Source organism: Pavona decussata, unplaced genomic scaffold, assembly GCF_977016875.1.
Source record: "Pavona decussata unplaced genomic scaffold, jaPavDecu1.1 SCAFFOLD_338, whole genome shotgun sequence".
Taxonomy (NCBI): Eukaryota; Metazoa; Cnidaria; class Anthozoa; order Scleractinia; family Agariciidae; genus Pavona; species Pavona decussata.
The window spans coordinates 242654-270607 of NW_028145726.1; the positions used below are offsets into that span (position 1 = coordinate 242654).

Sequence of the window (27954 nt, forward strand, 5' to 3'; positions counted from 1 at the left end):
CGTTTCTATCTGCTAGTTTTATTTGCTTTGGAAACATTGCAAATGAATTATAAAGCTACATAGTCATACGAGCCATTTTTTTGTTATGGTGAATTGCAGGAATAATGTTCCTGTCATGATGTGAGTGATACATCTAACTCGTACGCATTTTCAGAAAAAATGTTTTCTTAAAGAAACCTTATGACCTCTAAATTCACATTATAATTGTAACAATAACAATTACAATTGAAGGGTAGTTGGAGCTAATCGCTACAGGTAACAGCAACAAATCAGTTCAGTTAATTGTACAACTTGTCATTCTTCATAAACTTAATAGCAAAGGAAAAGAAAAAAAAAAAAAAGAAAAAGAAGAAGAAAAAGTGCGTGGCGCAACCATAGCATACATGTATGTATCTGAATATAAAAAAATTTGGATTATAAAATAAAACAAAATTTCAGGTCAAGCAATTCGAGAGAGATATGCAGAAGTTTGGAAGGTTCCGGCAGAGCCTTTTGGTGAATGTAAGACTTATGCCGCTCTTGTCGTATTTTAAATCAGGGCTTCCTTTTTATCTTACAAACTTACGTTCTTGTATTGGATGTTCAGTTCTGTCAGGGCACAATCTACAATGTGTTCAATCAAACCTTCAAGCTAAATGAAGAAAGGAAGAACAAGAAAATCAAGAGTGAAAACCTGGTGTTGAAAATATTCTCATATTTCTCACTTCTGATAGTTTAAGCTGAACAAATGCACCAGCGTTATTTCAGCAGTGAAGATCTGTCCTCCAAATTTGATGAAATGTTAAGCAGCAAGAACGTACTCGGAAATGCTCCTTTTTAAAGCAAAGCGTTCCTAAAACTTTTGTCACATTTCCACTGAATTTGTTGCATAAAAATATCGGTCAAAAATACGTCCACTACAAAAATAAGTATCTGTTTGAATATGAATACTAATCATTATGGAATTAAGCCTTTGTCCGCCGACAAAAGTTGAAAAAGCCATATTCGAAGATCTTTGAGGGAAGAAATCTGGCTTTAGTTACATACAAAAATGCATAAGCGAGACAAAACGAAAAGTTACTGTTAAAAGCACTCAAATTTGACAGATATTTGAGATGAGCACTTTGACATTCTTAAAGACTATTTTAGTTATAACAAGCTCTAACTTAGTCATTTCAAGAAATGGAAAGATTGTCACTTACTTAGACATTATAGGTTCTTGCTCCATTTTGTTCTTGCTAGCTTGGCATAGTTACATGGACAGTCGCTGAAGTAACTTTGTGTTCAAGAAATTTCTGCTTTATTTCAGCACGGGAGGATGAAGTCTGTAAAACATTTATTAATGTGCATGACGATCATTGATTAACAATGTAGCAAACAGATAAATATTTACGTCCAGATTTAAGTCTTTTCAAGCCCTGTTCCGAATCACGCAAGGAAGTGTTTTCCTTTAAACGAACATAAAGCTAGGTGCTCGCTAAACAAGGACAATAAAATGTGATCTAATCAACAAAATTTTATTCCAGCTCGTTGCTGGAAAATAACTGCTAAGAAGAGCCGGTGAAGTTTTTTTGAATTGTTAATGTGAGGTTTCTTTCATTACTTTTGATATAAAAACATATTTAAAAACAAGAATGTTGGACTTCCTGGATTTAAACGCAAGGCTTACATCAACCTATTCTATCAGCAGATTCAAATGGGTTTTCACTATATTACTAACTGAGTTTTGTCCATATCATTTCTCTTTCTCATTGGGATCAAAAAACCGGTAAAAATAATCAATCAGTAAACAAATACGCAGCCCATGTCACCTATTATGCTATACACTTTGGGATACTAAAGCGTGTCATAAGACTTCATTGACCTACCTACTTGCAATTGCCCAGAAATGTAGTCCAGAATCTAGAATCTGCTGGAGACGCCAAGTGCTTTGCCCTAAAAAATAAAAAATAAAATTTTCTGAATGAAATAAATGAAGTAACTCAAAAAGGTAAGGTTAGTGATTGATACTTAAGCAAACGTTGTTATAAACGTTGGATAAGAAGTCACCCAGTGAAGTGAGGTGATACTCATGAAAGTAAGCAAAAGTTGGCAGGTACTACGAAATAACGTAGATACAAACAATTACATAGGAAGAGACAAAAAAGTTTTTACTGAATCGTAGTGCATGGACAGAAAGTCTGTGGGCTTTGCTGTCGATGTTTAATTCTTTTACTTGAAAAATAAGATTAGAACAAGCTTTGTTGATTTTAACTTTGCTGGATCCAGAAAAATGGTCATGTTGTAAACGATTCCCGTGTGCTCTATTTAGAACACAATGACGCGGCTGCTCGTTTTATTGTGGCCAAATTACTGAAGACCAAAACGTGTACATAATCTAGTGAAGCATATAAACCTTAGGAAACACTTCCAGAGTAGTGCTCAGTCATATTTTTCCCGGGATAGGAAGCCTTGTTTTGGCGATGAAAACGCGACTGGAAAAAAATTGCAGATGTTTCGTGGCTAGTTTTCATATTTCAAGTAACTGGAATAGTAATGTAGGAAAAAAGTTAAGGTGCTTTGGATGACAAATTTGAATATTCCTTTGAATGGAAACTCTTTCGTTGATAACAGCTGGCGTGGCTATTGTTTTACTGTGCGACATTAAATTTCCTCGTCATTGCATCATCCGCTTTCGGCAAAGCATTGGCCAAGGCCAAACTCGCTAATTTTGCATATTTGTCAATATGCCTATCATTGAGAATGGTGTAGAAGCATTAATAATATCAATATTAAAGTTATCAAAACCGAATGACACATTAGAAAGGAGCGATTTGCAAGTTTTGCAATGATACATCACTTTTGGTTGTTTGCGCTCAGCCTTTAAAATAATAATTGCCGACAATCATTTCATGCACGAGAAAACATGTTTGATTTATTAACGTCAAACAGATTATTGATAATTAACTGTTTCAACTGTTCGAGATTTTAACACATTTCTGAGTTGCAGTGATGAAGAATAAAAGTTAAGCATTGACTAATAATTCGTTGTTATCGATGAACCTCGACGCAGCGCATTTTTGATATCGAAATATTCCCAACTCACAAGTCACGCCATATTAATTATGCACAGTTCTAATTAACTGATACTTTTGGAATCTTTATAAGTAAGTCTGAAGTATTCTTCGGTTTTTCATAATTAAAAATTTTAAGTAAGTTTTATTACACTTCTTTTTTTCCTGCCCTCTTTAAAGCAATATACATTCGAGGACTTCTAAAGGGATTGGTCATTTTAGACAATTCAGAGAATATTCGAAGATGTTAAAAAACCATTTACATAAAAGGCACCCACGCTATGATAGATAAGTCTGATAGCTGTTAGTTTGTTGAGCAACATTTCGTCTACTGCTCGACTCAATTAGTCATCAAATTATCAGTGATAATCTGTTTGGAAGTGGTTTGCAAAGCGCCTGCCTTAGAGGAAGATTACATCTCTAGGCCGGTGTCAGTGTCCAACGTAGAGGCCTAGGAGGTATTTTGAAAACTTTTATTGAGTTTCGTAATTAAGGTCGGCTTTGGAAACAAGTGCTGTATGAAAGGAAAGGAAAGGAAAGGAAAGAAAATGCTTAATCATGAAGTTTGGATAAAGTCAATACGAGATGCAGAAAGGGATCTTAAGCCCCGTTTCGGGGGAGGAGAACTTTGTTTCAGTCTAACCGTAATCCCGGTTTCTCAACCACAAAACAGACTAAGGAGGGCAAATATTGGAATTGTTTTAACTATGATAGAGCACTCCAGATGCCTGTAAATGCGACTGAAGATCTAACTAGGGAAGCTTATGCTTTCATTATTGTTGCACTAGAAATCACTAAGCTCTTCATGGCTCGTTAAAAGTTAAGACACATACCTGTATTATAACATAGATGTATAATCGAAGAACGTCAATATTCCGCGTAATCAGCATACAGGCGAGGGTGTCTAAATGAAGAGAAAGAGAAATTCAATCACAGCTGATTTAGATAAGGTGTGGCATAGCAACAAGTGACATGTTTTGATTACGTTTTGGGTGTCTTGCATTTCTACTATTTAAACTGGTGGAAGATCACTGTCGACATTCCTGCTCAGGTCGTCAAAACTGGATGATTCATTGGGAAAATGGGAGCTTTTCAAACTACAGCTTAAAAGCACAAATTGGATTCAGCCGAGTAACGACGTCTTTCATACATGACAAAAGATGTCTGATTCAATTTATCAACGGGGGATCATCACACCAAACAAGCCAGTGGCAAAAAAAATAACTGCCTCTCATGTATTTCATCTGTTTATTATTCTCATTCATAATTGCCGCTTTTTACAAATAAAGTTAGCTTCTAATAGTTCTTTGTCGTAAATTAAACGAGGGAACTTAACTTTGTTAAACTATACCAAACGCTGCGTGTTCTGTGTTGCTGAAATATTCACAATTAACAGGCAAAAGTCACGCTTATTATCCACACAGTGTTAGAAGGATTTTAATTAAAATAGTTCTGAATTTCGGCTTTATAAATAATTAGTAATAATAAGCATAAAGATCATTATAAGGAAGTCTTAATGCTCTATCAATGATATAAACCACCAAAAATTAAAAGAAAAGCCATTTTTTAACAAAAGGCTAAATTGAAAGCCATTTGAGCTGTGAAAAATATTTTGTGAAAAAGATGAGACTTAAACGTATAAATGAATCTCCTGACCAACTGACAATTAAGCAATGAGTTTCACAGTCTTAGAACAGCTGTTTGAAATGCTTGCTCTCCTTAACTCTTAGTATTAGCGGGTAGTACAACGAGAAAGTTCTGCAAAGCTGATCTCAAGGAACGTTCAGGTTTATAACTACATAAGGCTCCTTTATATATTCCGGTGCTTGGTCATTCAGATAAATAAATGTATTGTATTTTTCACTTTGCTTGATTTTCAAATAATTTATTTTGTTCTAGCAAATAGTTCCTTTTTTTCCTGTTCTATGCAAAAACATATATTTAAGTATATGAATGCATCAGAGCCATTGTAATCAGTTTAGACGAAATCAAAAATATTCTCAATGGCTGAAAATATCATTTATTTACATCAATGGATTTCATGCTATCATGAATTAATGTTGATTCGAACGGATTGGTGTTCAATATTTCCTTTACCGTCCATTTTATTTCGGAGTTACATTGTAATGATTAGAATTTTTTTTTGTTTGGAAGAATTTTGCAACGGTTTGGTCTGATAGAAAAGTATTTTGATAAGAGTACTAAACAAAACTAATTACTTGATCCGAATATTGATTAATGTTGGCAACTGATAAGGCAATAACTTCACGATATTCATCACAGTTAACGTTGCCTCCAACGTAGAGAAGTCTTACATACTATGCTGATATTTTACGACGTTTCAACGATTTTCGCTTTCGTGACAAGTAAAGCTTAACTGTAATATGTAAAGCACTTGATAACTATACTATATGACTCAGACAAGAATGCGTTTGGTGCTAGTTAAGTGATTTCAAATCACTCTGACCTTAGGAAGGACTGTGTTAGCTTTGTGTTAACGTAAGAGAGGGTCCATGTTAACGTTGATATCCGGTTACAACTTTCCTAAATAACTTAACAACGCCAATATTACATCATGTCAGTTATGGTGAGGCTTGCCAGATGCTCGTAAATGCGATCCGAACTAGTACTCTCTTACGCTTTTATAAACATCGACCGGAAATAACTTCTTTTTAACGCGTGGAACACTGTGATACATACCTACATCATCACATAGATTAAAAGAAGATGACAAGCTGTTTATCAAGAAGCGGCAGACGACGGCGGCTGACAGAAGTGAAAGAGGAACGCGGCTTAGAGCTGATTTAAATAAGGTGTGGCATAGCCAACAGTGCGTTTTGATCACGTTTGGAGTTGTATAGCATTTCTACCATTTAAAGTGGTCGAAGACCATTGCTGACATCCCTGCTCATGTCTTCGAAACTGGATGATTCATTTCAAAAAACGAACCTTTCAAACTGCAGCTTAAAAACACATATTGAATTCAGTCTTTCAATTCAACAACTCATTAACAACGTCTTTCATGCACGAAGGAAGATGTTTGATTTATCAACGGGGGGTCATGACGCCAAACAAGCTAGTACTCCACACAAACAACTTTCGCTCATGTATCTCACCTGTTTATTATTCTCATTAATAATTGCTACTTTTGATGAAAAAAAGTTAGCTGCTGATAGTTCGTTGAACTTTGTAAACGCAGGAACTAAACTTTGATAAACTTTACCAAACGCTGATTGTTCTGTGTTACTGAAATATTCACAATGCACAAGTCACGCTTATTAACCACGCAGAGCTAGAAGCGTTTTTCATTATAATAAATCTGAATTTTTTTGGAACTAATATGAAATAAGTCTGTATCAAAAGCATCATACGGAAGTCTTGAAGCTCTAACAATGATCTAAAACACTTAGCACCAAAAAATAAAAGATAATTGACAGAAAAATATTTTTAACAATAGTTTAATTGAAATCCATTCAACTACACGAACTGAAACACTCAGTAAAATGATGAGTCCTAAATGTCTGAAAGTAGTCAATGAATCTACTAAACGAAAACAACCAGGCAATGAGTTCTACAGTCTTAGAACAACACCTGCTTGAAATGCTCGCTTTCCTTAACCCAGTTAGTATTAGTTAATGGTACAACGAAAAAGTTCGGAACGCTCAGGTTTATAAATACATATAGCTCCTTTATATATTCCGGTGTTTGGTCATTCAAATAAATAAATGTATTGTCTTTTTCACCTTGCTTGATTTTCAAATAATTTATTTTGCTCTAGCTCATTTTCTTTCCCGCTCGGTGCAAAAACTTATATGAAAGTGTATGCATCAGAGCTATTATAAACTGTTCAGACGAAACTGAAAGTATTCCAAAGGGTTAAAGACATCGCTCATTTGCATCAATGGCTTCCATGCTATCATGAATTAAGTTGATGCCAAAGTCCTTTTTAATAGAGCCTGAATTACCTTGTAATGATTAGAATTCTTGTTGTTTCGAAGAAGTTTGTAACGCTTCGGTCTGATAAAAGAGGAGTACGTTAATAAGAGTACTAAACAAAACTAATTACTTGATTTGAATATTGATGCATGTTCGCAATAAGGAAATAACTTCAGAATATTCACCCTAGTCAGCGACGCTTCCAGCGTAGGGGAATTCTACTCACTTTTTCCCGGACTTTGAACGATCCTCGTATTCGCAACAAGTAAAGCTTAACAGTAAAATGAAGAGCTCGTAATTACTAGATGACTACATGACTCACAATTGCGGTTCATAACATATAAGTGATTCGAAACCACTCTGCCATCCTTAGGAAGGACTGTGTAAGGTATCATTTGCATGTTGAAATCGTTACAACTACACTAAACATCGATCCAAACGAACGAGAACATTGCAACCATGTCAGTTATGGTGGAGCTTACCAGATGCCCTTAAAAGCGAGTCCTTAATTTTCTGAACTGATCGGCTTACGCTTTCATGAATATCGGAAAAAGCTGTTATATTTAAGCGCGTGTAACTCTGAGATACATACCTACATCATCACATAGATGTAAGGAAAAGGACACACTGATTCTCTGTAAGCGACAGACGAGGGTGTCTAGCAGAAGCGAAAGAGGAGCCCGATCAGTGCTGATTCAGGTGCGGCATGGCAACAGTGTGGGTGGATGACGTCACTCATTTGGTGCCAATCATGTTGACTGTTGGGGAGGGGAAGGTGGTACGCTGGGAGGGGAACAGTGGGAAAGGCAGTTGGTTGGTCTCTATGAATATTTGGGTGGTGGTGATTTACTTCGGTCTCGGGTCTAGCTAAATGAACACGCATATGTTCTCCTTCAAAGGAAGCAGCTCTTGTTTGGTTGCCTCAAGAGAAATTGGCAGAACAATATCGGTTGCTTGGAAGAAAGCGACGGTGAACCCATGACACGAACAAAGGCGTTGCCCACAACGGCAAAGACGACGAGGCAACGGTAGCTGTTGCTGTTGCTGTCATTCCCCTTGTTCTCATACAGTGACGATGTTGGCGACGCTTAAATCTTCTGAAGCGTGTCCCTTCTCCAAGTACCGGAAGAGCATTTCATTCAGCGGCTGCAACAGTGCTTCTTACCGTTGTTTAGGACTTTAACTAGGTTGTCATAATAACAATAATAATAATAATAATAATAATAATAATAATAATAATAATAATAATAATAATAATAATAATAATAATAATAATAATAGATAGAGCGCCCTTTCCCATGGGTCCAAAGGCGCTATTTACAAAGTCAAAGTTAAAATTAGTTTGAAATAATTTAAAATAGTTAGACTGCATAAAACACCAAAAATCATCACATGAATCTAAAAGGCGCGTATAAAAAGAGGGGTTTTCAGCCGTCTTTTAAAAATGTCAAGTGATTTAGCATCTCTAATATGTTGAGAAAGACTGTTCCAAAGAAGAGGCGCAACAACAGAAAAGGCACGACGGCCACAACTATTTGTGTTAAACGCAGGGACCACAAGTAGATTCTTCTTTGAAGACCAAAGGTCGCGTGATGGATGGTAGTTTATTCAAGGGATGAATTATTCTCTATTCGCTTTGGATCTACCAGATGGAAGCTATCTCCACAACTTTTAAGTCATTTGAAAGTGAATTCATTACAGCAGTACCGTGGAAAACGAGCTGGAAGGTCTAAACGGCTACAGAGTGATGATAGAGCGATACCAGTTCTTAATCGACCGCGTCGAATGATAACTCTACGGCGTACTAGGAAGCGGACTCTAACATCTCTAATTAACTGTGATTCTTCAAGGCTCCCCTACATTTTCTCACTTGAAACCTACTACAACTAGATGTCATCACAGCTAAGGGCTTTCCCGCAGTTGAGGCAGTCGATGGCTTTCGGCTTAGCTCTTGCAGCATCGAGTGGGGTGTCCACCTTCTTCATGATTGGTAGTACTGGAAGGGTAGCTGCGCAACTCTTGCCAACTCGTTCTAAGTGGCCTTTAGCTCGAGGTAGTACTCCAACCAGCATTCCAGCTGCTCGCCTTGATCAGTAATTAATGAACCTTCCTGATTTGGACTAAATGGGACATGTCCGGAATGCTGACTCCTCTCCATCCATCTCGATCGATAGCCACACCTTTGAGTTTGTTGGCTCGTTCACTTTCCTAGGTCAACCATTGTCAATACGCTGAGGCTGAGCTAGATAACAGCAAAGCGAATGCTGAGTTTGTCGTGACCAGGCTGAAAAAAGAGTGTAGAGTAACAACCAATTGACGGAGTACGCTAAGGTGACTGTCCTCTCAACGCACTGTATCACAGCAGTGAATCAACCGAAACAACACGTGAGACGCGGCACAACAGACTTCGCCCGCGATTCCTCAGCAGCACCAACCGCATAACACAAGCTGATGACCGACATTAAATGTTTTGTAGTGGGTAGACATTCTTAGCGTAGCATGCAAACGTGTAAAAGCAAGATCTAACGTACTATGCTAAAATATAGGTCGCCGGCGAGCATTCAACTACAGGCAAGCACGCAATAGAAGCGAACTATGTAATAAGAATAAGCTATGCTATTTTTCCGCTTCTGCTCGTGGTTTTTCTGTGGTTTAGCGGTTATTGAATCTGCCTTGAATGCACGTGACCGAGGTTCGAGTAATCGCCGGTGAACGATATGTTCACAGGTTTACTTACTTTGATCCTTTCATATAACAATACAATTCCCTTTCTTGACACGTTGGTAACTAGAGATTCGGATGGCTACCTCTCTACCAGTGAACAGGAAGCCTACACACACTGATCAGTACCTCGCGTATAAATCACACCAAAGGACACCGTTGATCCTGCAAAAAAAGACGGAGTAGTCTACAAGATTCCCTGATAGTGTGCCAAGGTCTATATTGGAGAGACGGAAAGATCTATGCATGAATGGATTAACGATAGAGACATACGGCTTACTCGAACCCAATCCTCCGCCGTTTCAGAACACGGCAATGCGACGGGCCACTATCCTCTCTGGGACGAGGTTAATTTTGTTGACCGAGAACCACATTGGTACACCCATAGGGTTAAAGGTGCTATTCACAGAAGTCTTCACCCTGACAACATCAACCGGGATAATGGAATTGAAATTCCAGAAGCATGGATGCCCACGATCAAACAACACAGCAGCCGATCGGTACCAAGGCGGACCGCCGAGGGAACAATTTTTAGTGTGAACGACAAGAATTGAAATCCTCCAATCAACAACAGCTTAAGATAGGATCGAAACGCACCAATCAACACAAACCAAGGTGCTTCTGATACTGTTACGCAGTCAGTCAACACCATCGCCTGATGAAGACCAGCAGTATAGCGGTCGAAACGTCGTGATTCACATTTATGTGCCTCAATCGTGAGAGAAACGATTAAATTCAGCTATCATCCTATTGCGTGTTTTAAAGACGCTTATACAACGTAAAAAAGTACTCGTGTATGGGAATAACACTGAAAATCGATTCATTTTGCAGAAAAGGAATATGTTCAATAATTTTAAAGACTTTACCACAGGGTCCCCAGCCGACGAAACTACCCTCCGTGAAAATAGACCATACGCAAACTATTGTTAAACTGCACATATCCCCCCCCCCCCCCCCCATTTTTTCCGCGATACAAGAAAATTAAAAGTTTTAACCAAATCAGAATCTTGATTTGATCAAGCTCGGCCCTGAAGTGATTCTCAGTCAGTTCTCTTTATTTAAGATCGGTCAGAGGTTTTCTGTAACAAATTTGGTTTTCGATTCGGGCTCGATAGCCATCAGAATTCTACTGAAATTTACAATGTGATGCACGTCATCGGATTCGGAGACGAACTTGGATCGAAAAGACAGGGGCACCCAACGACAATTTTCTTTCAGATCCTTTGAAACGTTATTTTAGGCGATCTGGAGTGGCTTTAAAGCTCTATAGGTTCATTTTGAGCAGCGCTATAACATTTTTATCTGTTCGGTCATTCTAGGGGAACTTGAGTCTTTTCGAAATTAGTAGGGAATTTTTGTCCATTTCCCGATAAACCGTACGTCTTATTTCCTTTCCGAAAATTTTAGCTGACCTTTTAAAACAACATTTTATGAATCCGAAAACACTAGGCCTTAAATTTCCCATATCACGAAAGTTCGTGGTGAAAATTCCCTTTAGAAAATTGTAGGGGATTAAGGGCCTTCCGTACAGATAACTTACCGAAACGATCCATTGGGTGCCCCTCAAATGACTCAGAAATTATACTAAATGTTATCGCTGTATGCGAAATGGAAGCCGAACAAGAATTATCCCGCTTATGACAATAGAGATTACCAAAAACCTCGAGTACGTGATTCTAGCGATGACGAAGCTGAAGGTTTTGCTGACGGCCAACTGGTGGATGTAGAATGGACAGCGAGATACCAAGAGAAAATGAAGGCCAACGAAGACCTCGAACATATTCTAAAGGATCGATTACAGGTCATGCAATACAGAAGTTAAGAAATGATAAGATTCACGTGAGTGAAAAGTGCTTTGATCATGCATTTTTTAAAATATTATACGTGTTGACATGCTTCCTTCTCACGCTTATTCGTCAAATTATTTATCCGCCAACATAATGTCACTGTACTTTAGATGCAAGTGTGGAAATTGTGGCGTCACCTCGCTAACACAAGTGCAAAGGTTATTGGTCACTCGACGGACGTTTGTTGCCTGCTATCGCAGAAGTATGAACTTTTGGGAAAGCGGTTAATCCCGAAGCTGTCCGTCGCTTTAACTTTTTCTTTGAACTCTGACTGCGACTGGCGAGCCACTAAATTATAAACCTTACTCGTTCTTACAAACTCACGCCACGACTGGTGAGCGGTCAAATCACTAAATTATAAACTTTTCTCGTTCTTTAAATTTTGATCGCGAATCAGGAGGGTCGTCGAGCCATTAAATTATAAATATTACTCGTTCTTTACACTCCAAACGCGACTGCCGAGCCAGCTAATTATAACAGGCTTTCAATTTTTTTTTTCGACCATAGTTTAGAGCAATACAAGTTCTCATATTACGTCTTTGTTTATATACATGTTCTAAACCCAGTAAGTGAAGGAGTCTCATTCATAACTGAGCTCTCCTACATCCAGATGCATGTGAAGTAGACCTGGAAAGCAGCGAGGTTAGTTTGAGTGTACTTGATGAGACAATGATTAGGAGTCATTCTCTCTTGATTCAATTGAACACGAGAAGATTACGAACTGATCAGACCCCAGATCCACTAAGCAAAGGAATTTAGTCTTTGAACTGTCTCACTTCTTTATTGAAGACCAAGAGTAAAATAAAAAAGTGTTCGCTGAAGTCTTTTAAACTGAAGCAAAAGTTTTGCAATTTACAAAAATACATTTCTAACAACATGTAAAAGTACTTAATAAATATACAGCAATTTTACAGAAGCATTAATGAAGTAAACATTACTTTTACTTCTGCCTGATTAAAATAAACAATCATTTGTACAACGATTAGACGAAATGTATACTGTATATCAAGGCATAGTAAGCATTGCATAACTCACTGAAAGTATGTGTTATTTACTACCTACATATGCAGTCGAACATCACAGAGCGAGCACCTCTCTTAACCTTTTACAACCAAATAGATCATTGAAGTATGAATATTAACTAGTAAATAAGGAATCTCGTTTGTAAAATACCGACCAACAAACGACAACACACGGAAGCAATTCTCAACAATTTTCAGTTTGAGTCATTCCATCGTAAATCCTATAAACCAAGTTGTTACCCTAGACCGACGGCATTTTTTTGCGTTTAAGTCCTTTCTTCTTGATATTTAAGTCAAATCACAATATTTTAGACGTCTAAAATTGTTAGCCAACCACCTTTAGTGGTAGTTTAGATGGCCGCTCACAAGATGTTCGACTGCAACTGCTAAACGTGTTTAGTTCACCTCATGACCCATAATAAACAGCTAAATTAGTATTTTCACTATTTTATTCACCTTTCTAACATCAGAAAGGTAATCAGCACCATAACGACCGATACTGTTAGCCCTCAAATCTATCATAGTCAAGGAGGAATTTACTTTGAGGGCCTGGGAAAGAGATTCAGCACCGGTATCACCAATACCGTTCTGACTCAAATTCAAATAAGTCAGGGAGAGCTTTTCTTTGAGGGCCTGGGAAAGGGATTCAGCACCGGTATCACCAATACTGTTGCAACTCAAACCCAAAGTAGTCAGGGAGGAGTTTTCTGTGAGGGCCTTGGAAAAGGGTGCAGCACCGGTATCACCAATACTGTTCCCTCTCAAATCCAAATTAGTCAGCGAGGAGTTTACTTTGAGGGCCTGGGAAAGGTGTTTAGCACCGGTAGCACCAACACTGTTTTCACTCAAATCCAAACTAGTCAGAGAGGAATTTCTCTTGAGGGCCTTGGAAAAGGATGCAGCACCGTTATAACCAATTCTGTTCCTTCTCAAATCCAAATCAGTCAGGGAGGAGTTTACCGTGAGGGCCTGGGAAAGGGATTCAGCTCCGGTATCACCAATATTGTTTCCTCTCAAACTCAAACTAGTCAGGTTGGAGTTTAATGTAAGAGCGTGGGAAAGGGATTTAGCACCGGCATCACCAATACGGTTCGAACACAAATCCAAACTAGTCAGGGAGGAGTTTACTGTGTGGGCCTGGGAAAGGGATTTAGCACCGGTATCATCAATATCGTTAAAACTTAAGTCCAACTCCGTTAGGGAGGAGTTTACTCCCACAAATTCATACAATAGCTCAATTGGTTGGAAATCTTTCCTTATTACTAATTTTTTTATGTTAAATTTCCTAACTAATGTATCAAACAATCGGTAATTGAAGTTTTCGTTGAATTTTGTACACTTTGATATATAGTATAAGGCGAATTGCAGATATGAGTTAACCTTACTTGCAGATACATGACAAAGCAAATTAACTAATGAAGCTACCCCTCTTTCAACACAAACCGCTGTTTTTTCACATTGGGAGCCTGCAATTCCAGTCATGAACAGAAAAACTTCTTTCATTTCATGCAAATATCGGTTATCAGACATGAAGTAAGAAATATCTTCATCGCTAGTCTCAAACGCGAGATAAAGGCCGGAAAAGAACTCCTGAAAGCTCTTGTGAAAAAACCCACAACGAAAGCAAGGATTCATCTTACTACTACCTGCCTGGATTGTCAAAAATCCAAACTTGATTAAAAGATTGAAAATAGCGTCACCAAATTCGTATACTTGGAAATCTAATTCCCCTTTACGAAGAGCTTGAAAGGCCAGACGTCCCAGATATATCAGTTCATTTTTGTAAACTGATATAAGATGTTCGCTGTTGCTTGACAATCCGTTCTTTCTTTCGTATCTTCTCAAAACGAACTGGACAATTTGAATGTACAGTTGAGTTCGATTCTCGGGAAGTATGCCTTTGTAATCTTCAAAAAGACCGCAGAGTAAAGCAGTATGGAGAGGGTTTTTTGTAAGTTGCGACAAGTCTCTTGATATGAAATCAGCATACCTGAATTCGGTAGACCAAAGTTGTTTTAAAAGCTTGTCAGCCAAGTGTCCCTTGTCCGATGTGCGGTTCTTGAAGTACTTTAGTATGAAACTCTCTGCATCTCTTTTGGTAAATCCGACAATCTCCCACAGTGTGTTACAGAATCGCCTTACTTTCTTTCCGGCTTCATGACGAGATGTAACAACAATGTGACTATTTGTAAACTCTTTACTGGTAAGAAGATTTTCAATCATTTCTTGTTTACTGGCTTCCATTTCATCCATTCCGTCGAGCACTAACAGAACTTTAAGCTGATTTTTTTTGATATATTGAAAGAACACCTCTTTTTCTTCTTCGTTTACATCGTAAGGGAGAATTTGATCATCAATGGCTTCTTTAATGCTAGATGATTTGATATCACGGCATCTTAAAAGCAACAGCACCTCAGTCTCGGGGAAAGACTCGTCCCATTTATCTTGTTTAGTTGCCCAGTCATAAGCCAGCTTTTGACAGTAGGTCGTCTTTCCCATGCCAGGATCACCCTCGATCAGCACAGTCCGTGGCTTTTGGCAATCTTTGTGAGCTTTGAAGATAGCTGTCATGTTGGTGATTTCATGAGTCAATGTTCCTTGTGTCTGTTCTCTGCCAACGATCTTTAGCCTTGTAAAAATGTCGTTCAGATGGAAGCTTAAGTTTTCACACCAAGGAAATGGCAAAAGCCTTTCCTCGTAGGTTTTGTTGAGCTGACGAATACTCTTTATAATGTAAGCTGGATATGGCGCATCTAAGGAAATAAAACATACTAGAATTACGTTTTAGCACATCCAAGGTTATGTCATATATATATTTCATTATATTTCATAATCCCTGTGATTCCTATGACGACTATAATAGCGAGTATCTATAACCCTGTACATCGCTGTACTTAAAGATTATTTATAAAGTTAAACTCGGTAGAAATTTGACCACTTGAAGGTATGGGCTGTTGCAAAACTCCAAGAAATAAGGGGAATTTATTGTGATCCATTGGTTCGCAGCTGGTCAGCCTAGACACAGTTTAACGTAACCACTTTCTCTGCCTCCCTTGTATCGATTTATAATTTTTTAAAATAAAGATCTTACAAAATTACACCGCAAGTATCTCCTTTGGATTCACTACTGTCTCACTAGTAATGATTAAAAAAAAAAACATCTTTCGCCACTCTTTTATATGCGGGAATACCTTTGACCAACACACAGTTGACTTGATTAATGTCCGAATCATGAAGTTATAAAAATATCTGTTGTGGTATGCTTTCATAAATGCAACATTTTAACTCTAGCTGACACCAGGAGCCGCGCTTGATATAAAGAATCAAAGGCTCCTGTGAGCCGACTCGTTAATGCAGAAGTGAATAATGGTAGCCGTAAAGCGGTACTCGCATCAAACTACACTACAAGGATTTGTGGACGCCATGCCGCTTTGCCGGATGCGTTATGTATAAACAACTAAACTAAACAATTAAATTACACACGCACTCTGATTCCTTCCGATACGCGAAGCGACGCAAAGGCGGACGTGTGCGTTTTTTGGTGGTTTTGCGTGGTTGCCAATCGACAAGGTAGCGTTTCAGTTTTTCTTCCAGGAACCTCCGTAATATTTTTTTCGCGTCGTGTTGTTGCCGAATGAAACTAGATATATGTGAACGATTTTGGTTGCCTAGCACGTGACCTAAATCTTGCTGTTTACAGCATGGTAATTAATATTCCTATATTGGGAGAGAGCGGATGGTAAGAAGAGGGGGGGGGGGGGGGGGAAGGGGTGGGATTAAAGGTAACGGGAGGAGGGAGATTTAGACCTTCCTTCCCACATGCCACACCCCTCCCCCCATCCGCTTCTCTCTCGTCTCTCGGATACGTCTTGAGTATCAAATTTACCAATTTAGTGGTCCGAAAACGGTCCATTTGCAGTTTAATAGTGACTGTTTGATAACAAATGACGCCATTGTGACGTCAGAATAAGATTTTGATGTTATTGTCACTCGTGGTTTTTCGTGGACACTCGTGGTCACTTGTGGTCACTCGTGTGTACTTTTATACGCGATCCTCAAACTGGACCCCAAAATAAATTTTAACGCGGCATCTGTCTGGGCAAATTTCATTTGCTAATTGCGAGGACATGTGTTTCTTTACATTACTTTTAGTTGTCACGTTTCATCAATAAAAATAGAAAAATACACAAAGAGCTTTCTTCAATAAAAAAAGTATATATTCAGATAGATCTTTTTACAGGCCTTAGCAGAAAAAGCGGATACTCTTTATAATGTAAGTTGGATACGACGCATCTAAGGAAATAAAAACAAACTGATGGCGCTTTTAATCCACCCATAGTTTACGTCATAATGTTCTTTTACGCAAATTTGTTGTGTTACCATTTTTTTGGTTACCAAGAATCTCAGTACATTCTATGATGACAATAGATGTGAGCATCTGCAAGACTGATTTTAGTGTAGTCAAAAGATAATTTATAACGGCAATATCGGGGGAAATTTGATGACTGGAAGGTATGGGTTGTGGCAAAATTCCGAGTCATTAACAGAACGTATTCTGTCCCTTATCAGTCGCAGCTGATACAGCCTAGACACAATACAATCCACTTTCTTTGGCTCCCTCGATTGGATTTATATTTTTTAGAACCAAATCTTTAAAAATTCACACCGCAATTGTCTCCTCTGGATACACTCTTGCCTTAATAGTAATAAACTTTAGTATCTTCTTTGGCCACTTTTTCAACATCTGGGGACTTTCAACCAACACACAGTACAGTTGACTTGATAGCTCAGTTGGAGAGTAGCCCGAACATGAATAGATGATCTGAACCGTGAAGTTGAAAAAATCACTGTTGTTGTATGTATTTATTAAGTCAAAATTTTAACCCTAGCACCAAGAGCCACTGTATAAAAAGGGAAAAACACGTTTGGCTGAATGTGATGACGCTTTTCGACCTATGATTCTTAAAAGTTACAGTGACACAATGACGTCAATGGCTTTCATAAAGGAAAATAACTCAACTAAAAGTAAGACAAAAACTTGTCTGACATTGTACCTTCATAGTGGGGCCACGTACGAAAAACATTAGAATCACTCAGAATGTGTGCTACAACAGAAGCTGCCATCACACTAGCAAAAGGACTCCAACTCTCTGTCGTTGACTCGGCACCATCTGCATAATCAGCTATTCCTTTCACAATGAGCCACTCAATCTGATAATCATTTGCTGCTATAAAAACGCCTGCAAGACAAAGGGTTTTTGGACAAAGCAATCAAGTGAAAAACTCATAAATGGAAGGGTACAAGTTACTTTCATGAATTGCATATGCCGCGTGTTTAATGGTCTTAGCTGACATGACAAACGATGTGACCGGATGTAACGTAGCCAAAATCCTTTACGTGTGAAGATACGCTATTTCTTACAAATGCTACACTGGTTGAAAGGTATTAAAAAGATCTTAATGTCCTAACGTTTCGGCTACTTGCATAAGCCTTCTTCAGGGGTAATAAAATACATGCGAAGTGACAAGTTTGTTTAAGATCGCGTAGTTGCTAGTAAAAACGGAATATATTAGCGAGTTAGTTTTTGTCCAATAACGTCAAGGCCCTGTACTCTCGGGGCAGGTACATGCCGTCATCGCGCCGGATTGAAAACAAACATGTGGTGAGCTGGGTTAGTAAGCAACTCGCAAGTCGCATAGAAATTAAATGCATTTTGCAGGCAACTGTCGGTAATTTTCCATATTTAACATACTTCAAATTATACACAAATATTTAAATCGTTGCCATACGACAAATATTCGTGGATAAATTAATTTTGAACATTCACAGAGAATTCACGTTTACTTAGAGACTAGAAATCATTTCTGTAAGAGAAATATTCAGAGAGTTATAAATTGTTTTAAACATTTTGTGCTGGACTTGTGTAATTCGTTCGCAATTCACAGCGCATAAGTTTTGTAAACACGCTTTAATTTTAAGCGCTAACTGAAATATTTCGGGCCACAACCAAACATTATTTTTCCTGTATTCTTTTCTTAAATTTCAGTTTGAATTATTTCTTCAGGAGAAATGTTCCTATAGTCATTAATTGTTTTGAACATTTTGTGCTTGTCATTCGCAGTGCATATTTGTAAACAATACGCCCTAATTTTAAAGTAAACGTTCAAATATATTTCGAACCATAACCAAACATTTTTTTCCCTTTATTTCTTTTCTTGTGACGTTTGTTATAGGACTATAAATATTTCCATATGAGAAATATTTACAAAGTAATAAATTTTGAAACAAATATTTTATTTTTATCCGAGCGGCCAAATTGCACGCGTGGAAACATCACGTGGTAGCCAAATTTTTTTTATTGTACGCATTTCAAACTTTACACAAGTGCATTAATAGTTTCCACAGGAGAAATATTTGAGAGAGAGAGCGTAATTTTTTCATCCACAAGTGTTTTATGCTCTCGAACGTCATCGGAATTCAGCAATGTGATCTCGCGCGATCAACCAGGACAGCTTATGGTTCAAAACATTTTTCGCTGACGCGTAAAAATATATAACTCAAGACAGGATAAAGAATTTGTAACGTTATTACGTTCATACAATAAACAGAGTAGCATGTATATAAATGCTGGGGACTGGGACTGAACACTATGTAGTAAAGACGTGTCGTGTTGAGCTCCTAGAATTAGCCTTACTTGTCATCACTCGCGCTGTATGTCTGGTGTACGACTTAGATCAGGAAAAAGAACAGGCAAAGCAGGAATTTTTGAGCGAAAACCAAAAGAAAACTCAAAAGTGACGAAGGAAGAGTCGACCATGAACGACTTGAAGAGCTCAAATCCCTTCGAAGTGACCTTACAAAACAAATGCAAATAATACGTGACGAACAAGCAACTTTTAAAAACACCACCGATGCCAGACTTGCGAAGATTGAAAACGTCATTTCAAAAATTGATGAAATCGACCAGTTGAAGCCGAAAGTAGAGAAGCTTGAAGAAGATGTTGGCAGCTTGAATACAGCGTTAAATGAAACATAGAAGGCTTTTCAAGAATGTAACACGGAGTTGAAGAAAAGAGTAAAACGCTTGGAAAGATATTCACGATATTTTAATATTCGGGTGCTGGTTGTGGCTGAAGAGGATGGCGAAAATTACTTTACGATAATACAGAATTACTTTACTCTACTTGGTTTCCATGATGACTTAAGCGAAATAGAAAACGTACACCGTGCCGGCAAAAAACGGGATGGCAAACCCAGACAAATCATCGCTAAACTCTATAGCAGACCTTTCAAGAGAGAATTTCAATTCTTCGTGTCAACGTCAACGGAATTCGATTTGTGGAAGATTTCACTCCTTATGACTTCGAAACCCGAAAAAAAGCACTCCCAATCATGAAAGAGGCCTTCGACAACGGCAGGAAGGTGCGATTTACAAGAGGAAAGCTTTTCATAGACGGTAAGGCGGTACCTGTTGAATAACTGTTCTCAAATTCATTAAAAATTCAAAAGCCAAAGACAAAGGAAATCATGCACCATGACGTGTTTGTATATCTGATGAAAAACTCCTCGTTTTTGCATCCTTGATTTCTCCTTCAAAATCAGTTTGTTTGAGAAGTTATATCAAACACTCGTCACAGTGTTTCATCACAATATCAAAATCCTCGAAGTTCGTCAAAAATACTCCGCCTCGCGTCGTATTTTCAACTGTCTTTCTCGGTGTTTGATATGTGATGAAACACTGTGTCTCGTGTTTGATATGTTACTTATTAAATTTGCTTACTTCGGAGCACAACAACGGCAACGCTCTTTATAGTCGATACCTGGCGATGAATTCGCTTGTGTTCAGACGGCCTGTGTTAAAGGGTACAGAAGCGAACTTTGTAAGCTCTAGGAAATTTTCGTTACTCTATTTTTTAGTATTCACTTTTGTTTTAAGATTAATTCTATGTGTACTAAATTTTTCGGTTTGGTTTGACAACAAAAGTTTTAGTTGTCAGCCTACAACTATTAACATATCTTTATTTCGTGCCTACAATTATTTACTTTCGATATAGTCTTAGGTTTAGCTTTCCTTTGTTTGTATTTTATTCTGACACATGGTAGTTGGTAAATTTCTCTCTCTAAATGTAAGAGTGATCAGGAACTTCCGTAAAAGAAGGACAATTTTTACTTGGCGTAAAAAACAAAAAGTGGATGTCATTTTTCTGCAGGAAACACATTCTACAAAAGATAATGAGTTATTCTGGAAAAGGGAATGGGGCGCTCCTTGCTTTTGTTTGCATGGGGCTAGTAACTCTCGCGGGGTAGCAATACTAACAAGGAATAATTTTGATTGTACAGTTGAAGAAATAGTCACGGACGTAAATGGTAGATGTATTATGCTCAAGGTACTCTTGAAAGGTGAACGGGCTATTTTAGTTAACATATATGGTCCAAATAAAGATAATGGATTAGTTGATTTTTATTATTCGGTTCTCCAAAGCATAAAGACAAATGATTTTGAAACTGAAAACAACATAATGGGTGGGGACTTCAACTGTCCGTTGAACCCTATTGTTGACAAAAGGGGTGGGATTCTTGTCCCCAGACAGTGTGTAATCAATGCCATAAAACATTTACAATGGGAACTTGATTTGCATGGTATTTGGCGTATCCCACAAATTCCACAAAACGGAGTTATACTTGGAGTCAATCACAACCTTTAATTTTTGCTAGATTGGATTACTGGTTTATTTCAAACTCTTTATCAGATAACGTTTGTGATGTTGATATCATACCATCAATAAAAACTGACCACTCCGCAATTATTATAGAATTTAAAGATGTTGGTGATACTGTCAAGGGCCCTGGACTTTGGAAATTAAATTGTTCTTTATTAAGAGATTCGTTGTATGTTGATGAAATAAATCGTTTGATTCCCACCTGGATACAAGAAGGTAGGGTAGATCTGTCTGATCTGCGTTCAGTATGGGACTGGGTTAAGTATAATATTAAGAAGCATTCGAGAAAATATTCTATGAATAAATGCAAACAAAGACAAGAAAAAGAGCAACAACTAAACGAACAACTTCAAGCAACGCATTTAGCTTTTCAAAATGACTCATCTGAAGAAAATTTGGTTGCTCTAAATGTCTTCAAAGAAAGGATGGAAAAAATGTACGAAGTAAAAGTTGAAGGTATAATTGAATGTAAGATTCCGAGCAAGCTGGCATGAACACGGGGAAAAGAACTCTAAATATTTTCTTAATCTAAAGAAACGGAATCACATTAGAAAACATGTTCGAAAACTTCAGCTAAGTGGCGTTATCACTTCAGATCCTTTTGAAATTCTACAAGCAGGAAAGGAATTTTATGAAAGTCTGTATAAATCTCGCCGTGATGGTATGCAACAAAATGAAGCGTACTTTAATTAATTACGAAGAACTACCAATACCAAGGCTTTCGGAAGAGTTTAAACAGTTTGGCGAAGGATTCATCACCTTAGAAGAATGCTCAAAGGTATTGAATTCTTTTGCATTAAATAAGGCTCCTGGGAATGATGGATTACCAGTAGAATTTTATCGAACTTTTTGGGACTCAGTCGGAAACCTTTTTTTGGAATGTTTCAATAAGTCTCTTATAAAAGGAGAAATGAGTCCATCACAGAGACAGGCTGTTATTACGCTTTCTGAGAAAAAGGATCAAGACCGCTGCGACCTTAAAAACTGGCGACCAATTTCTCTTCTAAATGTTGATGCAAAAATAGCCTCTAAAGTCATTGCGAAAAGACTGAAGCGTGTTCTAACGGATTTAATACACGAGAATCAATCAGGATACAAGTAGTATATGTTCAGTGGAATTAAGCCCCGTTAGTGGATCCCCTTGGATCCCCTTGGATCCCCTTGGATCCCCTTAATTAATATTCCTAAGCGTCGAGTCCATGACGTCATCTATTGTTATAACCTAGGGAAAAAATGCGTTCCTCCATACTAATGAAGTGTCGAGGTTTACTAATGAGCGTCACTCTTGCACAAAGGAAACAATAGACATGCCCAGGCTTGCCCGCTCTATACCCACCCTGATTGGATCTTAAGATTTGTATGGTCAGTTTGAATAAGGATAGTCAAGACTCTATTGTTAGAGTTAATAAAAGCGGTTAGATTTCGTTGATCGTGTCATTTCACTGTTCGATCTAAAGCTATATTTGCTTCGTTTTCCTTCGGTTTATTTCAAACGTTCTCTCGAGATGGCTTACTTTGACCTAAACGCTATCAAAAATGCAATGATTACTTCTTCATGGAACTCCCTCATAAAAGCGTGGTACGATGTAGAAAGGGTGTCTCAAGAAATTTCTACCCTGATTCTGTCTCCCGAACGTAATCTGGAAGCTGTTACTGAAGGTTTAAAGCGATGGAAGGAACACGCTGGACTTTTAAGTTGGAATGTAACCGTTCATTCATTATTACTGCACGACGATGCACGCAGTAGCCGCTTGTTGAGCACAGCTGTGTGTTGCTGGAAGGCGGTCCAACTTCTGGTCATTCAATTCGAGAAATTGTTATTTAATCAGAAAGAGAAAGGCGTGGAAGATACAGTGTGGTTGCAAATTCAAGGTTTGGTGAAGAAATTTGGAGTCCTTCTGCTTAAAAGATTCACAAGAGAGCAATGTGGCCTAGATGATTTCTCACTTGAGAGGAAAGGACCTGGTGATAATGACCCTGGCGAGAAATGTTTTACAAGACCTGGTATCCCCTATCCAAGCAAGAAAACAAGAAGAACCCCAAAAAGTCGCCATTGCTCGAAAATGCGAACCCCTTTCAAAGACGCTCTCAGCGAATTCTTTGCCGAACGAAGAAACCCTCCGAAACTAACCGTCGAGATTCCCAAGACAAGTTCACGACCAAAACTGCAAAGACAAAATGGGGTTATAGAGCAGTGATGAGGATGCGTTTTACTTGATCTGTGATACTCATGCTGACAGTTTTCTTGAAAAACAATTTGATTTTATATCAATGTTAAGAGTCCTAATAAAGCGTTGATGCGTAAACCTATCTTTGTGTGTCTTTTTTTCTCCTATCTATCTCGAGAAAATGAAAAACTATTAAAGTCACGCACCGTTAGTCAGTTAATTATGCGGGTTCACGAACCTAAAGTTGCATAAAAATTAGTTCAGATCTGCTGAAAAACCCCAAGGGAGTATCTTGACGCATTAGTATATAATCAATTTCATATAACTTAACAAGGATCAATTAAAACACGCGACTTATAATTGCTAGCAATAGAACCAGACAAGAGATACCGTTTTAAAACCTTTATTAAAAAACAACGAGAAAAAAGAATCAAACACACAGCCATTTGAAAGGAAAAGGAATGAAAATGAATCATTTGACTGACTATTACAAATCCGTTTTTTGTTTTTCGTTTTATTTCGAGGAATAATAAATATTCCCTCCGTCTCTACACAATTTTCCTATAGCTTCTAAGCCAAGAGTTCGACTTTCTTTGTTTCTTTCGGTTTGCCTTGTTCTTTGTAGTCTTTGTAGTAGTTTTTTCTTTAAAAGAGGCCTCATTCCTCCGATGTCTTGACAGTTCGTACACCGTTTCTTGTGACTGTACTGGATTGTGAAAGTGATTTTTTCCGGAATTATCCGCTTCACTTTCGTAAACTACGACTTTAACTTAAGGTTGCAGTTTCGCCTCTTGTAAATACTGTCTTCGCTGTATGTGATCCAACTGATGAACATCCGCGAGATGGTTAGCTAATCTGACAAGGTACTTCGCCCCGCAAGATAGAATCGGACAGTTTCTGCAAATTCTCTTGTAAACCATGTTGACAGTTTGGTGACTGAACACAAATGACATCTTTTTCGCAAACAGTCAGGTTATCTAGAGTGTCAGAAGGGCCAAACACAGACCAGAAAGGCCATAACCAGGCCAAACACAGGCCTGAAAGGCCATAACCAGGCCTGAAAGGCCAAAACCGCGCCAAAAGGGACAAAGGAGACGAACGGGCCATTTGTAGTTATATGTTTTTATTATTATTATTATTATTATTATTATTATTATTATTATTATTATTATTATTATCATTTTTCTCAGACACACGCGTGGGTGTCGCGCGTCGCTAGTCACGCAACAGCTCTTAACTTTGGAATCATCATCTTTATTTAAAAGTGTCATCACAAATAACAGTGTCTAATTAAAAAGTTTTGATCTTGCTTTAGTAATTTGTATTTCAAATTTCAGATTTTTTTTAAATTTTTTTGTACAAGTTTACTATTATTGTTATTATTTTCAAGTCATCAATCAACACACTTAAAGTTGCTTGTTTACAGTTTTATTGAAATGCAACAATACAAAGGTCCAGGAAATAAAAAATAAAAATAAAAAATAAAAAATAAAAAAGAAATTCCATAACATTCATAGTAGGTTTAGTCTTGATCTAGTGGAATGGGCTGCTCAGTTTTCGTATAATCGATTGAGTAAGAATTTTCGCTTATCGATAGCAAGTTCCGTCGATTCCAACCAATCAAATCCTTCTGTGTCTTTAAGCTCTTTTTGAGTTTCCATCACTTTTTTAAAGGTGGGATCTTTTTTCATTGCTCGCATCCATTGTAGATTCTCTAAGAGCACTTTTCTCAGCTCTTTTCTGTAAACAGGAACGAGAGCGTTTACGGCTTTACTACGAGCCACATTTTCTGAATCGCCGTTTTCTTGGTATTGATTGATCAAAGCGTTAAGCTGGGTCTTGTGGCGGTTCTCGGCTTCATCAAGAATGCGTGACCACGGCTGTAAGTTTTCTGTTTCTTCTTCTTCTTCTCTTGAAGACTCCGTTCCTTGACTAGAAGCTTCGCTTTCTTGGGAGAAATCGCTTTCTTCACTGTCTTCATCATTTCCAGCACCTTGTTGCAGGTATAAGGTATAGTTTGTGCTCGTCATCTTTGGTTTGAACCGCACGCCTTCTGACAGGAAACTAAACTTCAGAAAGTAACGCGTCTGTTTTATAGAAAATCGATGAAGGCGGGGTTACTAAGCGTTCTCCTTCATAAATAAAAGAAGACCAGAAAGGCCATAACCAGGCCAAACACAGGCCTGAAAGGCCATAACCAGGCCTGAAAGGTCAAAACCACGCCAAACGGGACAAAAGGAGACAAACGGGCCATTTTTAGTCATGTGTCTTTATTTTTCTCAGACACACGCGTGGGTGTCGCGCGTCGCTAAGTTTTAATTGCCTTACAAGCTCTCTGTGATAATTCCCTTGTTCCGTTCATGGTTTTGAAACAGGTCTCTAATAGTTTCCGATATTCTATTTCAATATCACTATTCTACATTTTTTCCGAGGGTGTTTGGGGTTCCAACAGTAAACTTGCTAGCCATGTTGTTAAGGAACTGACGGTCTGAGAATCTTGCGTGTAGCCGGTTCGGGTATTGTTATAAACACTGACTCTGGGACTACCCAATCAGAGTAGGTGTTGGGTGTGACTTATTGTTTGTCAAACAAAAGACACACGAGATAGTTCACATGCAAATTTTTGAGCTCGAGTCAAAGATTTGTTAAACATAATTAGTGACTAACGCGGTGTAAAGATGAATAAAACTTTATTTCACTCAAATCTTTCAAAGGATCTCAAGACAGCTCTATTTTTACACAGACGGTAATGCAATATTTTTAATTAGAACAAACAGGAAGATCTTGGTTCCTTATATTGTTAAGCATAGCAATACATTTTGATCTGCGTAAATCTCGTGCAAAAGCTCTAGAATAAGAAGATAACTGTTTATCTCTTTCTATCTCTTTATGTTCTTCGGGGCTGATGACATAACCTTCAAAAGGTACGTGTTTGCCTTCAATATGTCTTTCATATAAAACCTTCAACACTCGGAAACTTTCGGGATGATGGCCGTCATCACTTGCGTACTTGAAATACGCCTGACGCAGTAAATTGTCTTTCTCTAAACAAAGTGTAGGATCTGGGTCGTCTCGAGAGTCTTCTTTCATTTTTTGGACATAAAACTTGTAAGATTCCCATACTTCGTCCATCCATTTTCTGTATCTAAGACCGTGAAATATTTTAGGACTTCCTAGACTGTTGAATCCATTGTCACACATTAAAAATCCTTCGTTCTCGCGTTCCATGTCCTCGATATCTCGCAGTTCAGTGTCCGTAAACTGTAAAGCAAAATATAATTTAATTACAACCCAGCTTCTTCACACATCGCTTTTATTTCATTGTGTCTGTAAACGAAGTTAACAAGGGCTTCATGCAAATGTAAGTCAAAGTAACCCGCATAATTAAAATTGCTTAACAGTGCGTAAAACAGTCTGTTATCGTGCTAGAAAAAAGTTTGTAAAAAAAAAAAACTTACCGAATCGCTCAAATCCACCTCCAAATCAGCCTCCCCGCTGCCAGTTTCAGGCAGTTCCTCGTTGTTTGATCCCTGCAATGAAAGATAAAGTTGTGTTTAAAAGAGAGAGCTAAGACACTTGTTGGACATTCAAAACTTCATCCAACGGTTTATAAATCAATTACATAAAACGCTTTAACAATACTTACAAGTGCTTCGCGCTGAGAATATTCGGCCAACATTTCGTCAAATGCGCTGATAGTTTCCTCATTCTACGGCGAGTAAGATAAAGTTATAAAGATTAGTAAGGCAGGGTCAGTGAAAAGTATTAACACAAAACACATACTAATACTCATTGAACTTACCGTATCAGCTGCTACGCGATTTTGAACGCAAGTGGACGCATGAATCGACTCCTCTGACTCGCGGTTCTCACCAAGCTATTAAAATGAAATGAAACATCAAAGATCAGAGAAGAAACAGTATTGTGATGGATTGAATCAATGAAGGCAATAACGACCAATGCAATATAAAACTTACTTCGATATCTTGGAGTGTCAATTCTGTCAATCGTGCAAACGCCAACGGAACAAAATTCTCTGGGATTTGGACGGCTTCCGTCAACATCTCCCAGTCGCGGACAGTTAAACAAGCGCTCAAGGCAGCTTGAAGATCAATAACGTTTGTGAAAAAAGCCATTTTCAACGGTACTAAGGTTTTGAAAATCGAAAAAAAGTTTTCCCAGCGAGTTTAAGTTGAATGAAGGAATGACGCTTTCGAAATCTACCCGCTTTTTATTCAAAACAGACAATATAAATCTTAAGATCCAATCAGGGTGGGTATAGAGCGGGCAAGCCTGGGCATGTCTATTGTTTCCTTTGTGCAAGAGTGACGCTCATTAGTAAACCTCGACACTTCATTAGTATGGAGGAACGCATTTTTTCCCTAGGTTTTAACAATAGATGACGTCATGGACTCGACGCTTAGGAATATTAATTAAGGGGATCCAAGGGGATCCAAGGGGATCCACTAACGGGGCTTAATTCCACTGAACATATACTACTGATACA

General features: G+C 38.0%; 3 protein-coding genes and 1 pseudogene across 6 annotated transcripts in view; 1 reads left to right on the forward strand and 3 right to left on the reverse strand.

Annotated features, from left to right (window-relative positions):
* The window catches only part of LOC146453315 (uncharacterized), a 93569-nt pseudogene that overhangs the window by 49716 nt on the left and 15899 nt on the right, over positions 1 to 27954 (reverse strand). The gene's annotated exons all lie outside the window — the stretch shown is intronic.
* LOC146453316 (uncharacterized) overlaps positions 1 to 27954 on the forward strand; it is an 80456-nt gene that overhangs the window by 42200 nt on the left and 10302 nt on the right. The window lies entirely within an intron of this gene.
* Positions 1 to 27954, reverse strand: part of LOC146453317 (uncharacterized) — a 102311-nt gene that overhangs the window by 6929 nt on the left and 67428 nt on the right. The window contains exons 3-5 of one of the 2 annotated variants that reach the window (XM_085096756.1): positions 1848 to 1914; positions 1182 to 1304; positions 566 to 631 (exon numbers count right to left, since the gene is read on the reverse strand). The exons of the other annotated variant lie outside the window; for it this stretch is intronic. The gene's annotated coding sequence lies outside the window, so the exon portion shown is untranslated. The remainder of the gene's footprint in view (positions 1 to 565; positions 632 to 1181; positions 1305 to 1847; positions 1915 to 27954) is intronic. 2 annotated transcript variants of the gene reach the window in all.
* On the reverse strand, positions 25937 to 27942 carry LOC146453318 (uncharacterized). Of its 2 annotated transcripts, none has more exons than XM_085096764.1 (4): positions 27250 to 27942; positions 27094 to 27156; positions 26924 to 26977; positions 25937 to 26708 (listed from the first exon to the last, which is right to left on the reverse strand). In XM_085096764.1, the coding sequence occupies exons 2-4, from the start codon at positions 27124 to 27126 to the stop codon at positions 26208 to 26210; spliced, it is 588 nt and encodes a 195-aa protein (XP_084952890.1). In that variant the 5' UTR covers positions 27127 to 27156; positions 27250 to 27942; the 3' UTR covers positions 25937 to 26207. The 2 variants fall into 2 exon arrangements, with proteins under 2 accessions (XP_084952890.1, XP_084952889.1); XM_085096763.1 differs by having other exon boundaries at positions 26906 to 26977.